We start from the raw sequence: 17,720 nt of genomic DNA on the forward strand, positions 1-17,720 counted from the left end.
AGGTCCTTAATTTTGAAGTTAACTAAGGTGTGGGAACCCTGATATTATATGTTCATCAAATACCTTTGCTTCAAATCTGCTTAATCCCGGCCTCAGATTTTTCAGAAATACAAAAATCACTGCGCATCGTAATGTGTGGGTTAGTTTCTTTAATTTTTACATTCTGACATTCATCATTTGCAATATTTCTAGTTGCATCTTGAGTGATTTTGCAACTGTTTACTGGCTTGTCCAAAGAAGTGGAGGTTTTGCCAAAAAAACTTGCATGCACAAAAAAGGTTTTGCAACGAGAGACAGTTAAATACCAATGAAATGACTAAAGTGGTCGGAGCCAATGGTGTAGCGGAAAGTGCTCTGACATATGGTGCAGACGCACTTCCGGCGACCCGAGTTTGAAATCCGGCTCGAGGTCCTTTCCCGATCCCATACCCCGATTCCATACCCCTCTCTTCACCCTGTACTTTACTGTCGACTCTCAATTACTGTCTATCAAACAAGGCAAAATGGACCAAAAAATATCTTTAAAAAAAAAAGAAATTACTAAAGTGACACTGAAAATAAAGCATTTCAATTACTGACTAATAACTTTTTTTATTATCATTAAAGTGAACCTAGTAAACTTGATAAAAATGCTCATTTAAAAAAAAAAACATGTCAGGCGCACTTAGAGGGTTTTGCAATTAAACTCCTCATATGTAACTTCTTTTATAATTTACACATTTATTATTATTTACTAAAATCGTCTGCCGTCCTTTGAGACAAGACCAAACATGAAGAAAAAAAGGAGGGTTGGCTTCATAAACTAATTTGTCATTATGCCACAACTGAAGCCTACAATTAAAACAACAATGCCTCCATAAAACCTCAATGACAGATGTAGGACCATGTCTCTGCACGTGAATGCCTTTAAACCGGCTCTTAAGCTTTATTACAGGCTTGTGGAGTGGCCAGCTAAGCTCACCGCTTTGAAATTCCCACATGGCGAGATGTTTTCCATGTAGTAATGGTAGTTAACACACTTAATAACAACCGCCAGTGTTTACTGTGAAACCAGGGCTTTGGTTTAGCTCATGCCTGGTTTTACTTACAGCAGCATCACAGTAACTGATGTAAGAAATGCGAGTTAACAGTTACTCATGAGTCTCACACGCTGAACATTTAGCACTTGACTTTAAGGATCTTCTCACAGGATAGGGTGATTTTAAACCTCCAGCTCATTGCTTTGATCTTTCACTGAAGCTTTTTTTTTTGACATGCCAATCCACGTTGGCTTTGTTGACTCACGTGTCTTCGACTAAACCTTTTGCCCTTTCATTGACTTCATCATAATTTCAATACCTCGAGACCACGTATGACCCGTGCATGCTCTGTAGATGCCATGTATGCGTCTCATCTCATGATGGATGCAGCTGTTTTTCTGTGCGCTGTAATCATTAACATGTGTTTTTACATCATCAGTAAGGCCTGTTTTCACAAATGCTCCAAGGGATTTGACTGTGGAGTCTGGATCAGATGTCCAGATTCCATGCAGTGCTCTGAGTGAGCCCACACCTATCCTCACATGGAGCAAGGTTAGACCAATGGGCTATTCCCAGAACCCAACTACGTCCATCCATCTATTTCCGGCACTGTTGTCCCAGTGGGACTCTCCTCGTTCTTACTGAAATAATCTTTGGTTCTGATCTGCAGGATGGAGTCCAGATTACAGAGAGCGGGAAGTTTCATATCAGTCCTGACGGTTATCTGTTAGTGAATGATGTGGGCCTTGCTGATGGAGGAAGATACGAGTGTGTAGCTCGTAACTCCATTGGTTATTCCTCATCGAGCATGGTGCTAACGGTGCAAGGTAAGAAACAACTGTCTCATTTTGTCCTGTCCTCATTTTACCCTTCATGGCTTTCACGATTATGCTTTGCTAACACGTTAAAAGTATGTGTCACAATGTTTGTATGACCTCATTCACACAGCACTTTGGTTCCAGAATTTTTTTGTAAAATTTTCAGAGAGGCTTCTGTGTGAACACAAACACGTAAATGTTCTGGGGTCGCTCCCGTAAAGAGGGCCTACTGTAGTAGTATTTCCGTAACATTCACAGAAAGCATTCTAGTGTCGTAGTAAGGGCGCGTGTGTCATCGCAACAAGAAGTTTTAAGGATTTAACCTCAGATCAACATTCACAACAAGAAATGTCTGCAAACTGGACTGAAGCAGGGATCGGGGAGCTCGTCAATATCAGATCATTCACCAGCATGACAGAAGAGCGCATCACACGCTCCTTATGATCTTGTCATAAACAAAAATGCATGTGCGTGGTTTCTCAAGAGAGAAATCACGGATAATTAGCAAACTTCGGACGCTGTGGTAAAAAAAACTACGAAGTGCAGGACTTTAAATATGTCACGTGTCTTTGGGGGATCTTCGCGGCATGTGTGTGAATGCACGCACAGATTTCGGAGAATCATTGGCAGCGTAAATGAACCAAAAATCAAACGATCCCGGACGCACATTTTCCATGTATTTTCCGTAATCTCTGTGTGAAAAGGGCTTATGTGTATTTCCTTAAAAATTGTAAACACTGTGGCATTCCACTAGCTTCACCAATGGTTTAAGTTTGAGGCGGGACTACAGATAAATTCCCAGGAAACTAGTTGAGTAAAAGTTGTTTTTGCAATTTGTCAAATTGAAACCCTCGTATTATCCACACTACACTATTAAGTACACATAAAACTATATATTTTGTTTTATTTCTTTGATCTTTTTCATTCATATTAAATAATAAATAATTTTATTTATGTAAAATTGGTTCATGTAAAACTCTTTCCCCCGGTTTCACAGACAATGCTTAAGGCTAGTCCTAGACTAAAACACAGGTTTGAGCAGTTTCAACTGAAAATAACTTAAAATATGCCAGTGCCATTGATTTGTCTCAAGAAAAAACACCAGTAACATATTTTTCTAAGGCATGTTTATAAAAGATGCTTAAACATCCTAATTGAACTAAGCCTTGTCTGTGAAACCAGGCCTTTTACTAGCTGATATGTAAAGATTTAATGCATGGAGCCTCTGATATTGTTTAGTTTTCTCGTCCTATCTGCAGAGAAATAACATCAGTCTATAAGATTGGATTGCATTGTGTGTCCAGTCCCACAGGTGAGCAGGGAGGGCGATCCATTCGTCTCAACTTCCCTTGAAGAGGCCATTCGGAGTATAAACAGTGCAATAGACTCTACAAGGAGGCAGCTCTTTGACGGGTGAGTTAAAGTGTAAAATAGTAAAAAAAAAATTCTGCTGTAAGTCACAATCAGGAATTTACTGGGACCATTTATGCCCTAAACACAGGCTGGTCACTGGAAAGAAAGCCTGTGCACTTTGGCTTTGATCAATGGAGTTGTTCAAATTTCAACCAAAAATAAAAATGCAATTATAGCAAAAATGAAAAATTTGTGAAAATAGTATGCAATCACAGCTTTGTACACAGTTTGTTGTACAACGGTTTGTATTTTCACATTCATACTCAAGTTCCTCCTAATTTCGTCATTTGAATGATAAATACAGATTACTGCCACCTGCTGGTGTTCGAGACTTATTTCCTCTCTATGTGCTGGTTGGCTGTGGTCTTTGCGATTGTGTTCAGCCGCACGCAACATGAGGCAACAACACGGTCGGCTTAGTTTTTTGGCATCGGTTTAGTGTATACTGGTTTAAAAGAGAATGTTAAAGATGATCAACAGGCCGCATATACATTCTTACGCTCTTACATATTTTCATTTTTAGGTAAACAAAACTCTCAAGCACAATGGCAGCCAACGTTTTAAAATTGAGACGTCTTTGTGTTTTGTAGCAGAAGACATTTCTCTTAGACAAATATTTATTTGCGTGAAGTCTGTCTGAAGAAAGATAATTATTTCCTTGTCAATAGAGATTACTAAAGTCTGTGTTGAGTTTGAAAACTGATGTCATGTTTTTGGCATTGATTTTGTGTTTAACATTTGATTTGAATATAAAGTTGGCAAGATAAAATGTTTTTAACAAATCATGCAGGCCAAGACGAAACACAGCCATGTTTGGCACAAATATTATACTGTTTTAAACTAACACCTGCTGTGTTCTTGAGATAATATAGTTTATCAGGCCGAACTATTACACAGTGACTTCAATGCTGTAAGATTTTAATGTTCTTTCGTTTTTCTTTTCGGGGCAATGGGTGACTGTTAACTTTGGCAAACGTGCTTGTTCTTTGTTTTATCTGGTACACTCAAATAACCACAGTGTAAATAAAGTTTGTAGTTAATCACATTTAGAAGATAAAATAAACATAGCAGTTATTTAAAATCAGCTGTGTGTAAAATGCATTTTATTTTCTTAGATTCAAGCTTTTAAAGGGATAGTTCACCCAAAAATTCTGTCATCATTTAGTCACTCTCAAGTTGTTACAAACCTGAATAAATGTCTTTGTTTTGCTGAACACGAAGAAAGATATTCTAGATCTGTTTTTGAGCACCATTGACTTCCATAGTTTTTTCCTATTATGAAAGTAAATGGTGCTCGTGTTTCCTGCTTAATTACAAATATCTTTGTGTTCAGCAAAATAAAGAAATGTATACAGGTTTATTGAACTTGTGATTAAATAATGAGAGTTTTCATTTTTGCGTTCAATGTATTAAAAACCACATGTTTTCACAGCGTTTTGTGAAGATTTGAGAATTAAATATACTCTTGTGTCCACTGGAGCGTTTCTCTTGCGGCCAGCATATGTTTTCAATAGTTTCCTCAAGAGTTGAAAAATGTTCAACTTTGGGTGAAACGCTGAGCTCACCAATAGCTGCGTTTTCATGGACAATTGTAATCGGTTTAAATGTTCAATCCGAATAAAAATGCACACTTTGATGCACACTGCAAAAAATTACTTTCTTACTTAGTATGTTTGTCTTGTTTTCAGTAAAAATATAAAAAAAATTCTTCAATTAAGATGTATTTTCTTAATGAGCAAAATGACCTAGGAAAATAAGTTATTGTGCTTAAAACAAGAAAAAAACACATTTATGAAAAATGTAGCGTTTATGAAAAAACTTATTTCAAGAAAATATTTCTTATTTAATTGGCCTATTATTATTTAATTTTTTGTTCCTGTTTTAAGCACTAATTTACTTAAAGTTTATATTTTTTGTCTAGACTTATTTTGCTTATCAAGAAAATGCATCTGGATTTAGGACTTTTTGGATATTTTTACTGAAAGCAAGACAGAGATGCTGAGTGGGAAAGTCATTTTTTGCAGTGCACAAATGCGTGTGTTTGGACTTGCTCTCGCGGACAGTTTCTGCAGCACCGCGTGGAGTCAAACATGCTTTTTGGGCACATGTGAATGGGTGTTTTCCTGCTGCTTTATAATCAGTGCGGCCCAAAACTCTGTGTGCACGTTGTTTATTAATACTGACCTGAAATAGACGCACAGCGATTTTAGGATGGTTTGTATGCATATCTTGAAACAGCACAAAACTATATTATGCAGTGTGCGCATGTTAAATAATCAAATCTGATTTAAAGCTTGTGCCATATAAACACACACATTAATTTGATCACATTATTGTAAACGCTATGATAGGATTTATCAATCAGAATGATTTCATTCCGATTGAGGCAAAAGGTGTCCATGTAAACCATAGACTGTAAAAAAAGATGGACGACACCTGTTTGGTCTCTTCCATTGGTGAAAAGTGAAGCCGCTAGTGTCCCGATATGGCGCTGACATCTTGGGTCTTGAGTCTGCGCAGTAGCGATTTCGGGACCAGTCATGCGCAGTAGTGAGCAGGAAGTGAAGCCGCGAAATCAAAACCCCGCCCTCGCTCTCGTAGAATGTGCATATCACACGATATCACAGCTGTCAATCATGACGTGACACCACTGTTTTTATATAATTAAATAACTAACTAAACACAAACCTATTTTAAAAACAAATATTTGAATCTACATCAGCGTGATAAAAACTACAATGAATGACAGAAACCAGCTTCGAAAAAAAGATAATTGAAGTGTAATACATTTTTTTTGTTGGTCTCAAGTCCCATTGAATAACATGGGGAGGCGGGGTTTATGACCTATACTGGGACCAGTCACTGGGGGGCGATCTAGAGACGTTTTGGCTTCACTTTTCAGGGCTTGTGCTGCACGCTTGATGTAAACGTAGCTATTGTCACTTTTCTCTCAGTCATCCAATGATCGTGGAGGAGGGGTGGGACAAAAAACACACCAACCAACCAGCTCATCCTACATGACTGATAAACAAAACAAAAGTATTATAACAACTAAAAGAGCTAAACATTCACATTTAAATGCTTTGGTGGACACAGGTCCTAAGACAGTCTTCCACAATGTGTAAATGCTTAACACTAAGCAGAGATAATTTGTTGTTCACTATCACTATTGTCAGATCTCCGCGTACCCCAGCCGAGCTGCTGGCTCTTTTCCGATATCCTCGGGACCCTTACACAGTGGAGCAGGCCAGAGCTGGAGAGATTTTTGAGCAGACGTTACTCCTCATCCAGAGACATGTTAACCAGGGCCTCATGGTGGACACAAATGGAACAGGTATCTCACACACAGACAGACACCCCTTTCTTTTGCTTTATTAAAAACATGCATCACCATCATATCATTACTACAAACATTTTTACCATAGTTACCATACTAGTCTATTATTTCAGCAATGTGCTGGCATAGGCTAATACAAATACCATCTTGATATTATTAGTAGTAGTTGACATCAGTATGCACGACTTGTGTATGACAAATGAAATGTGTGTACAGAAATAACAGCTACTAATGCTCAACAGACACTGTGGCTCTTTGTACTGCCACGGAGACGACATTGTTATTTCTGGTGATGACAACAGCACGGCTTTCATTGCCATATGATGGCTGAATGGCCCTACATGTTTGTACAGGTCCTAAGCGTTTTACCTTTAAGCAACATGCACAGACACCAAGAAGTGCCATTTATTGCTGACTTCTCAATGCATAAAACAACGTAATTGTAAGCTTAAAGAGACACTTTTAATAAGCCATGTTCTGATTTCTCAGCCTTCCGCTACAACGATTTGGTGTCACCACGTTTCCTGGATATGATTGCTAACCTGTCTGGCTGCAGAGCCCATCGACGCTTCAACAACTGCTCGGATATCTGCTTCCACCAGAAGTATCGCACCCACGATGGCACGTGTAACAACCTGCAGCACCCGATGTGGGGAGCCTCGCTCACTGCCTTTGAGCGCTTGCTCAAGCCCGTCTACGACAACGGATTCAATCTCCCTCGTGGTACCATTCAAAGATTGCACAACGGCTCGCCTCTGCCACTTCCACGCCTGGTGTCTACCACCATGATCGGGACGGAGACCATCACCCCCGACGATCGCTATACCCATATGCTCATGCAATGGGGCCAATTCTTGGACCACGACTTGGATTCGACCGTCGTATCCCTTAGCCAGTCCCGTTTCTCAGATGGACAGTTGTGCACTTCGGTGTGCACCAACGACCCACCTTGCTTTCCCATCATGTTCCCACCCAACGACCCTCGGCAGCGACGCAGTGGAGCGCGTTGCATGTTCTTCGTGCGCTCCAGTCCTGTTTGCGGTAGCGGAATGACCTCTCTGCTCATGAATTCGGTTTATCCACGCGAACAGATGAACCAGCTGACCTCCTACATCGACGCTTCCAACGTGTACGGCAGCTCGAAGCACGAGGCAGAAGAGATCCGTGACTTGGCCAGCCACAGAGGGATGTTACGGCAGGGTATCGTTCAGCGCACCGGCAAGCCGTTGCTGCCGTTCGCCACCGGGCCACCGACCGAGTGCATGAGAGATGAGAACGAAAGCCCCATCCCTTGCTTCCTAGCTGGTGATCATCGAGCCAACGAGCAGCTTGGGCTGACAGCTATGCACACGGTTTGGTTTCGCGAACATAATCGCATTGCGAACGAGTTGCTGCGCCTCAACCCGCACTGGGACGGTGACACCATTTACCACGAGGCACGGAAGATAGTTGGAGCTCAGATGCAGCACGTGACCTACAGCCATTGGCTACCTAAGATACTCGGCGAGGCAGGAATGAGGATCATGGGTGAATATAATGGCTATGAACCCAATGTCAATTCTGGTATCCTCAATGCTTTCGCGACCGCTGCCTTCCGCTTCGGCCACACGCTCATTAATCCCATTCTGTATCGGTTGGATGAAAACTTTGAGCCCATCCAGCAAGGACACATTTTGCTGCATAAAGCTTTCTTCTCGCCGTTCCGCATCGTAAATGAAGGAGGCATCGATCCGCTGCTCCGCGGCCTGTATGGAGTTGCAGGGAAAATGCGAGTGTCCACTCAACTGCTTAACACGGAGCTTACGGAACGTCTTTTCTCCATGGCGCACGCCGTGGCGCTCGACCTCGCCGCCATGAACATTCAGAGGGGTCGTGATCACGGTATCCCACCGTATAATGACTACCGAGTGTTTTGCAATCTTACATCCGCTCAGACGTTTGAGGACCTGAGGAATGAGATTCAGAACCCCAGCGTACGGGAAAAGCTTCAAAGGTAAGCAAAGGTCTCAATATCTAATATTATTGAATGCCACTTTAGACTTTTTCACTGGGTATAATGGTCTGTTTTTTTTTCAGACTCTATGGCACACCGCTAAATATTGACTTGTTTCCTGCTCTGATGGCTGAAGACCTGGTGCCCGGCAGCAGACTGGGACCAACTCTGATGTGTTTACTGGCAACCCAGTTTAAACGGCTGAGAGATGGTGACCGGTAAGACTTATATCCATTCCACATCATATTTTAATACATGAGTACACTCCTGTATAGTTCAGTGTTTAAGCATTGTGTGGCAGTGCTAAAGGTCATGGGTTTGAACTAGAGATCTTCACGGGTCCACTTAGATCCAAGGTCTGACCCGAGTGGGTTCTGGTGTAAAAGTTTCACATATGCCTCGGACAAGGGTCAGGTATAATAATAGCTGCATAGGGTCTCGAGTAATTTGTAATCAATGTGATTTTGTCAAACGGACTCGAGAAGACCCGAATGAGAAGATCTCGCATCTGTGCATTGAGTCCTTTCCCAACCCCTCTTTTGACAAATTAAAATTTAAATGCACATTATAAAACGGGCAGTTCTGGTTCTTCATTCTGATTGGTTGAAACGTGTTCTAAGCAGTGATAAAATAACAAAAGCATCACTGCGCCACTGTTGCTGTGTACTGATTTATGAAAATAAACACCACAGTCTTTAATCATATTTTTTATTTGTCTACAATTGCACAATTAATGGCGATATCCAGATAAATGCCAATAAATATTGTTGAGTCATATAAAGAGAAAACGTTTCCTTAGGAGTTTCTACCTCAAAGTCATATTTCCGCTATCCACTGGGTGGCGATCTTACGCAAATAAAAAACCTTGACGCATTCACTCAACACTAAAAACACGTCAACGCTCGTCTGATCTCTTACAAAAGTTATTCACAAAAATGTTGTTCAGACATTGACCTACTGAAAAATCCAAAACTTTGTGATGTTTTAAAAACATTTCTCATTTCGATTGGTGTCAACTTAAGGCTTAACCAATAGCATAAAAGACAAAGATGAGGGGTTAGGGCGGTAGCAAAAAAAAACGTAGTAAAATTTTACCTTTTTTGTTTTTTTGATGATGATGTAGGTTTTGGTACGAGAACCCAGGCGTCTTCACCCCTGCACAGTTGACTCAATTGAAGCAGACGTCTCTCGCCCGTGTGCTGTGTGACAATGGTGACAACATCACCCGCATCCAATCAGATGTCTTCAGTGTGGCAGAGCTTCCTCACGGTTATGGGAGTTGTGATGATCTGCCCAAGATTGACCTGCGTATGTGGCAGGACTGTTGTGAAGGTACAAGACTCTCTCTTAATTGATTTAAACCATGAACCTTTTTTTAGGGTTGATCTTTGTAGTACAGAATAGGAAAAAAAATTGATTCACCATATCAACCCAATTACGTAACACCTTAAGGTAACATTTTTCATAACTCCCTTGTTTGAAAGGTGACAATAAAATAAAATATATTTTTGGATTATCTTTTGCTGGTCTAGAAACAACTGCTAAACAAACATTTCTAAACAAAGACTAACCCCTAAATCAAGCATAATGACATAATAAAACAAATGACTGGTTAATAAGCCACAACCCCAGCCCTAGGGCTAACACTGAAATCTGATCAGTTGATAGTCCAGGACCAACGCAGATGTTGATCCAGGATCATCATATTGCTAAATCACACTTCTCTTTGGAGTCCTATGAAAAGATTTTATCAGATGCATGCAGGCTATGTGACGTAGAGTTGCCCTCATTTATTTTTGTATTAGTTATCAGATTGAAGCAGATTGTTCACTGGAATTTCGACATTGCCTTTGATTTCTATCTAGCAGACATATTTTTTGCAGTGACCCACACTTTTACAGTCAACATTCTTGCACTCAATGACCGTAAGCAGCGTTCTGAGTCGACTGTTCTGAGTTCAGGACATTGACCTTGAAGTTTGTCTAGATTATGATGAATTTAGTGTCCTTATATAACAAGGGATTGTGATTTTTGACTACATTATGCATATCACACAGTACGTTAAAGTCACCATGAAACGTAAGTAGCGATTGTCTTCTTACTATCGTGACGTATATCCGAGGAATATGGATTATACGAGGAAAAAATGGATCGTTGGAAGTTGGGCCATGATGCTAATTGCTAATTGTTGACATTTTTTCCCGGGCATAAACAAGCCTCCGATAGCCTCTTTTGATTAAAGATTATGAGGGCACATACACATCACAAAAAACACTACAATATTTTACGAAAATGTAAGTTTTTAACATAGACTGTATAAAACATGGACCTGTATATGACCTGTAGGTTTCTGAAGAGCAGAAAACAGTCCCTCCAGAAAAACGCGATAATGCGATCGCATGATTCAATGCATTATCAGCCAAAGTCAGCATATTTATGCGGGGGGGCTGCATTTTTTAAATACACTGCACTTTCGCTGCATAAATTGAAGATTTCTGCTTGCATGATTTCATAATCCCGCATTTTCGTAGCAAAAAAATCACATATATCTTAGCAGAAAGTTAAAAAATGTTGCATATACCTCACACAAGCGTAGCCATGTTGTCGTGGGAAGGTTAGGAAGTCACGTAATTACACGAAGAGAACATCAATGAAAAGCTGCAATCAGTTTTTGAAAGTTCACACATTATTGGCAAGTTTACGCAATTTCATCGCATACAAGTGCATAAATATCCCGGATATTCCATCGCATTTTTTAAGAAAACGTGCCCGCAACAATCACAAACAAACTGTGTTTTTCTGAAAGGACTGTTTAAAGCCCAAAGTGGGAGTCACCATCTATGCATGGTGTCACCATCACTACCAGATAACCAAAAATGGGCAAAGAGGTGGAATGTGGGTGGAGCTGAGGTGCATTCCACCTGTCACTCAAGTGGTCACACCCTTAACTATGCAGAATTTTAATATAATTAAAACGGATGAGTAACAAACATAAAGTTATCATGAAGTTGTCATTGGTTTTTCATTTCACTTTCATAGTGACTGGAACGGTGCTTATTCCCAGATGTGTTTGTGTTTACATGCAAATATTATTGAATCTCAGTTTAGTGAGTGACAGATTAATACAGATTATTCATGGTATTATTATGTTTTTCTCCCGCAGACTGTCGCACCAAAGGTCAGTTCAATGCCCTGTCATACCACTTCAGAGGTCGGAGGTCAGTGGAGCACAGCTATGCTGAGGAGAAACCTGCCAGTAACATCACAGATAACCACAGGTAAAACGTACAATGTCTGCATTCCTGCTACTGTGTGATGTGTGAGAAAGACTTAACATGAATCATAATTTATTCATACTGTTATTCTATTTTGTTTTTCAGCACTTTGAGAGACGCTCAAGCTAACATAAATGTATCACCACAGTCAAGCACTGAACCCACAGTCAAGGATTTCCAGGACTTTGTTACAGACATGCAAAAAACTATCACGAGTTTACGAAAACAGGTTAGGATGTGATGTTCATCTGTTATATCCAACCTTGAAACAACAAGCATTTAAAGTTTTAAGAATTGATAGACTTTGTGTCGGTGAACTGAATTTAGAAAAACGACTGACTTCTGCCCAGACACATTTGGCAATGACAGCGAGATACTTTTACACTCCAGTTAAACAGGCCAAGAATCAATCTTTCCAGATGTTTCCCTGATTAAAAACACATGTGAGAATATTTGCTCACTTTTATATTTCCACTTCACATTGGATATTCTAAAGTCTTTTGATTAAATCAATTATTACATTAAGTAATGAACAACCAGTCATTTTTCGTAGCCATTTTCTGTATCCGTAAAAATCATAGACAGTAAAAGATAAGAAATCCGTAAATCGTAGCAAGCTAGCCAATGCTTGTCAGTAGCCTACTGGTACTCGTTAGGTACTCAAGATGGTGGCAGGCAACTGGAATGACGTAAAAGGTCACATGACTGATATTCATGAATAGCTTAATTGGTAGAGCATTAGCAGCGCAAAAGGTTATGGGTTCGATCCCAGGGAACACGAGCCAAATGCATAAATGTAAATGAGTAAAAGATAGCTGCTTGTCTACACTGAAGACCACCTTCCCCTCAAATGACTGAAACCAGAACTTATCTGTCATTATTAAAAATCTCATCATACCAATGTTTAAGAATTAAAGGTGCCGTAGAATGTAAAGCTGTATTTGTGTAGGCATAGACGAATAATAAGAGTTGTGTACATGGTAATGAGATATCGTGAGCCTTAAACATGTTTGTTTTCTTCTTCTCATGTAAAACTTGTGCATGCAAGACCGCTAGAAAACCAATCGCAACATAACACAAACTGTGACATTCCATTCCAGATGTACGTCCCAACATTAAATTAAGTACAATGTTGTTACAATACTAAAAACAAAGTTGTGACTGCTGAGTTAAGGCCATATGCTAGTTAATTCTATATGCTAGTTAATGCTATATGCTAGCGTTTAGTCTAAAGTTTTACCATTGACGTTACAGTTACGTTTTGCAGGTCCATACTGAAAAAAACACAAACTTATCACTCAGAAATGTCCATTAACAATCTCCAAACAATTGATTATTCCTCAAAATCTGATCCAGACTCAAACATAAGATCTGTTTACACACACACAGAGCTACTGAAGAAGAAACAGCCAATCAGAGCAGAGCTCAACATTATTATTCATGACTCTTTCATATAAGGTAATAGTAGACCATTTTATTACAAAGACAAATCCTAGGGTTGTAAATGGACATGAAAAACTGACTCTGGATCAGTTTTGCACTTAATAAAGTCACAGACCTTCTATGTAGATATCAGAGAACAATGTAACATCTTATTAACATTTATTAAGTAAGGAATAATTGACAACGGGCCATTGAATTATAAGAAAATAATGCACACCAAGGTGGTAATGCGGCACAACGCCGCAGGTGTACATTATATTCAAATACTTCAAAGGACCGGAGTCAATTATTCCGCTTATACCACGGTTACCACAAACATTGCTCTGGTGCCTACTTTTAAGACATTTGAAAAGTTAGGTGTGCGGTTTACAGAAAAATAATCAACACCCATAGAACATTTCTCAGCCAATCAGAATGCAGCATTCAACAGACCCGTGGTATAACATGTTATAATGCACTTTTTGGCACTTTTAAGGCTAGAATTTTGAATAAGCAATTCTTGATTTCCATCTTTCTGATATGGAATTGTATTAAGAATTATTATTATTAAAATATGTAACAGGAAGAAGATATGCTTTGAACCGTCTTCAATAATCATATTTGTCCATGTTTTCAAGAACTACACACTGAGTTGTATAAGAGCTAAATGTCTTTGATCAAAAATCTGAGTCTCACACAGGAAACTGAGGATTAGCTCAGGAAAGAGTCACATTAACATGATCTGAAGAGACCACTATGTGGCCCAGCGTTAAACAGCATATCCAAACATCAGATCAGATAACAGCATGTGTTTTTACACTTTAAGACCACTTGTGGGAATGCACATCTCAATGGAATGGAGCTGAAATGATTTACAAGACCCTTAACTTATTTGACATCCCTAAAATTCAGGCATGTGGAGACTCAGGCAATGTGATTTTAATTTAGTTTCAGACTAATGTGTCATACAATCCTCTCTGTCACACTTCGTATGTGTTTTCAATGTAATGAATGTAAAGATGATCTGAGAAGTTTGAAGTGTGAAATCACTTTATCTTTGACAGATAAAAAGACTTGAAGGCCGTCTGAGTAAGAGCGGCTGCACTGATGAGGAGGGAAGAGAACGAGAAGACGGAGAAAGCTGGAAGAAGAACCACTGCACCATGTGTCAGTGTAAAGTAAGTTCACTTCAGTACACATCTTTCCCCCTTTTTCTCTCACCCATCTCTCTTTTTCTGGCAACTGGTCTCATCTTTGAAACTAAACTTGAAACTTTACATTCTTTTCATATTGGGAATTGAGAAAAAAAAATATTTCAGATACGGTCACATGCTAGAATTCCTCAATCTGATTCACAGTAGGCCCCATACGGCTAAGAATATGTCAAACATATTTTTTTTAATTATAAAATATATAAAATTGCTACAAAAATTGCAAAAATATATTTCTAAAGCATTTAAAATGCACTTTGACTTCAATCCAAGGAAATACAGTCAAATTTCACATTTGAAAAAAAAACTTTATTTGTTGTCTATAACAACTGCAAACTAATAGGTCTCAACAAAATGTGTTATAATAAAATGTCCTCATGCATGTTAAACACAACATTTAAAACACAAATTGCAACATTAAAATATATAAAAAAGTAGAGCCCGGACGATATATCGGCAGGCCGATATTATCGGCCGATATTAGGCATGTTCCAAACTATCGGTATCGGCTTTCATAATGGCCGATAAATTAATATTTAAAAAAAAAATGGACAAAACATGTCATTAGTGTTGCCGTTGTATAGTTTGTCCACTAGAGGGCACTCTACAACCTCCCGTTTGGCAACACTCGTGTATAACGCGTCACACATCCTGCAACCTGCTGATCCAGCCAGAGCTGGGCAGAGAGAACAACGGTTAAGTGAGTTCATGGTGAGTTGGTCACGAGACAATAAAAGAAAAAAATTTTTTTTTTAAATGCATTATCATATTATTTTAGTTAAAACTCATAAATAACTACAAATAACTAATGTTAGGGAAATCTGTTAATGTTTTGTTAACGCGTTTCTGAAATAAAAATAATAAAAAAAAACATCGGCTGATATATCGGAATATCGATTTTAAAACATTTGTATCGGTATCGGCCACATGAAACGTTCACTTTCCCGTGCACGTGCGATAGTTTCATGTGCACACGCGAAACTAAACGCGATAGTGTCACGCGCGTACGCGAGAATTTCACGCGCGCATGAAACTAAACTTTATTTAATTTTTTCTCCATGTCCCTTTAGGGGCTCCGTAGTGGGGTTCTGATGTGTGACTTGAGCATGTTGTGAATGTGAAAGTCTACTTTAGTTTTGTACCTGCTCATCTCTCTTTTACTCTCACATCTCTGTCAGGAGCCCCAGGTGACGTGTTTCGTGGAAAAGTGCTCGCCGGCGGCATGCGTGAATCCCGTGACACCTAAAGGCTCGTGCTGTCCCGTGTGTCTCCACCAACAGCAGGATAATGAACATCACATATAACCTCAGGACACTTAACCGATGTGACCTTGAGCTCACGTCCCCATGTTTTTTGTCATCTTTCAGGGTTTTTTATTGTTTGCTATGTATTGGTATGTTTTAATAGCGCCCACCATTTCACCTGGCAAGACAAAAAGCATAAACACGCATTATCTGTCTTGAAGTATTTGAATGGACAGATGGATGAATGTGGGACTCCCTCCCTCAGGCCTCGGATGACACCCAGAGTTGCTCATTGACGGCGTGACCCCAGCCAATGAAACGTCTCTGGACACGTCATCTGTCCGGGAGCATTCTCAGGTGGGAGATGCTAAGAACTGGTGCTATTTTACCCGAGTCTTAAAAGTATTGTTTTATGCGTTTTATTGTTTTGCAATATACAATGCATCATATATATATACACTCATTATGTGCTTTTGAAAACCACATCTGAGCGAATGTTGTTTTGTAGTTACTCTAAAAATAAAATTCAAAGCGATTATACTTTGACTAACGGTACATTCAAACGGGGCGTCAGCGTTAATGCTTCTCATTTACTTTGAATGGGTGACGTCACGCGTTGCTGAATTGTGGATCACTGCCATTGCTCGCATCAGAAGTTGAACATTTCTCAACTTTTCTCGTGCGTCAGCCAATCAGATCGCTCTATGCAAATAACAGATAATGCCACACAATTACGTTTATGCAAAACTGGAGAACAGAGAAGCATGTCCCTTCAGACACGCCTTTCGTCAAGCGTTAACGCTTACGCCCCGTGTTTATGTACTGTAATGTTTATGGTGCGTAGTGTCATATTCAGAACACATGTAGGACTGAATCTCCCGCTTTGGATCTTCCTCATGTGAAGAATAATGTGAATACAAATATTTGCGATGGGGAAAAAGAAACGCTACTGATCATCAAATGTTTGTTTCCCGTGCATGGCAAACTCTGGTTACCGGAGACTTTATTTGCGTTCCCTTGACAGAAAGATGTCGATGATGTTTTCAGGAGGTAGAAGGTTTCCGTCACGAGGGTCTCTGTTAAGATGTTACTGTACGTTTCTATAACACACCAGCACAGTATTTATTTCCTTATGTTCTTATTATGAATGAAGGTTCAGATGTTTCCTCCAGGCCTCAAACAGTGTTAGGATATAAAGGATGTAAACAATTGCAGTTACATCACTTGAAGCGTACACACTTCTCTCCATTCGCATCATCCACATCTGTTACAAATGATGTAAACTTCAATCATTTATCTCTTTTCTTTTGTGTGGTCTCACTTAAAATAAAGCCATATGAAAGGGACTGCAATGGTGAAAGACGTCCCTTTTCTTTCTAGACTACTACCCCTTTAAAAGCATTCCCATTGCAGACTGGTTAATAATCACAAATCACTGTTTGGTTTGGTTTGTATGCTTACTCTCATGTTTGTTATTGTCTCCTACAGTATGTGACACTCAGGTTGTGTCCATGTCAGGGTTTTATTACTCCCAAATGGTGTTCCTTCCCTTCCTAATGATCTTACGACCTCCCTAAAATCAAACTGTACCCATCTGCCATGGAATGCACTGCCCATCAGGACTGAACACGCTCGATTCTCATATGTTTTGTATTTTTGCCAAAGATTGTTTGCACTGTAATGTATGCATTTCAACAATAATAAAATGACCACATATGAAATAGAAAACTGTGTCATTTTTAATAAAAATGCAAAAGTAAACCAAGAAATGGTGTCTTTCAGCGTGATTGAAACATCAGACTTCAGGAATGAGATTGTGAGCGTCTCGTACGGCAGACTCGTGACACAATATAAACAATAACTCGACTCTAGAGCTTCAAGCGTCTGTAGTGCGGCAAAGCCCAATAAGGTCTGCAAACCATAATCTTGATGTTTAGCAGTAATGAATTCAAAATGATAAAGGTGTAAACTCAAGTTATTCACTCTGT

The 17,720-nt window shown here is 39.5% G+C and overlaps 1 protein-coding gene across 2 annotated transcripts in view; it reads left to right on the top strand.

The window, feature by feature from the left end:
* The window catches only part of pxdn (peroxidasin), a 46,718-nt gene extending 29,258 nt beyond the window's left edge, over nucleotides 1-17,460 (top strand). For both annotated transcript variants that reach the window (XM_055171876.2, XM_073869781.1), the window contains exons 13-23: nucleotides 1,459-1,571; nucleotides 1,690-1,846; nucleotides 3,142-3,250; nucleotides 6,427-6,584; nucleotides 7,077-8,580; nucleotides 8,664-8,798; nucleotides 9,704-9,912; nucleotides 11,744-11,858; nucleotides 11,961-12,084; nucleotides 14,342-14,455; nucleotides 15,667-17,460. In XM_055171876.2, coding sequence (XP_055027851.2) covers nucleotides 1,459-1,571; nucleotides 1,690-1,846; nucleotides 3,142-3,250; nucleotides 6,427-6,584; nucleotides 7,077-8,580; nucleotides 8,664-8,798; nucleotides 9,704-9,912; nucleotides 11,744-11,858; nucleotides 11,961-12,084; nucleotides 14,342-14,455; nucleotides 15,667-15,792 — 2,864 coding nt within the window. In that variant the 3' untranslated portion in view covers nucleotides 15,793-17,460. The remainder of the gene's footprint in view (nucleotides 1-1,458; nucleotides 1,572-1,689; nucleotides 1,847-3,141; nucleotides 3,251-6,426; nucleotides 6,585-7,076; nucleotides 8,581-8,663; nucleotides 8,799-9,703; nucleotides 9,913-11,743; nucleotides 11,859-11,960; nucleotides 12,085-14,341; nucleotides 14,456-15,666) is intronic.
* Nucleotides 17,461-17,720: the final 260 nt, after the last annotated feature.

This window comes from Misgurnus anguillicaudatus, chromosome 7 (assembly GCF_027580225.2).
Source record: "Misgurnus anguillicaudatus chromosome 7, ASM2758022v2, whole genome shotgun sequence".
Lineage (NCBI taxonomy): Eukaryota > Metazoa > Chordata > Actinopteri > Cypriniformes > Cobitidae > Misgurnus > Misgurnus anguillicaudatus.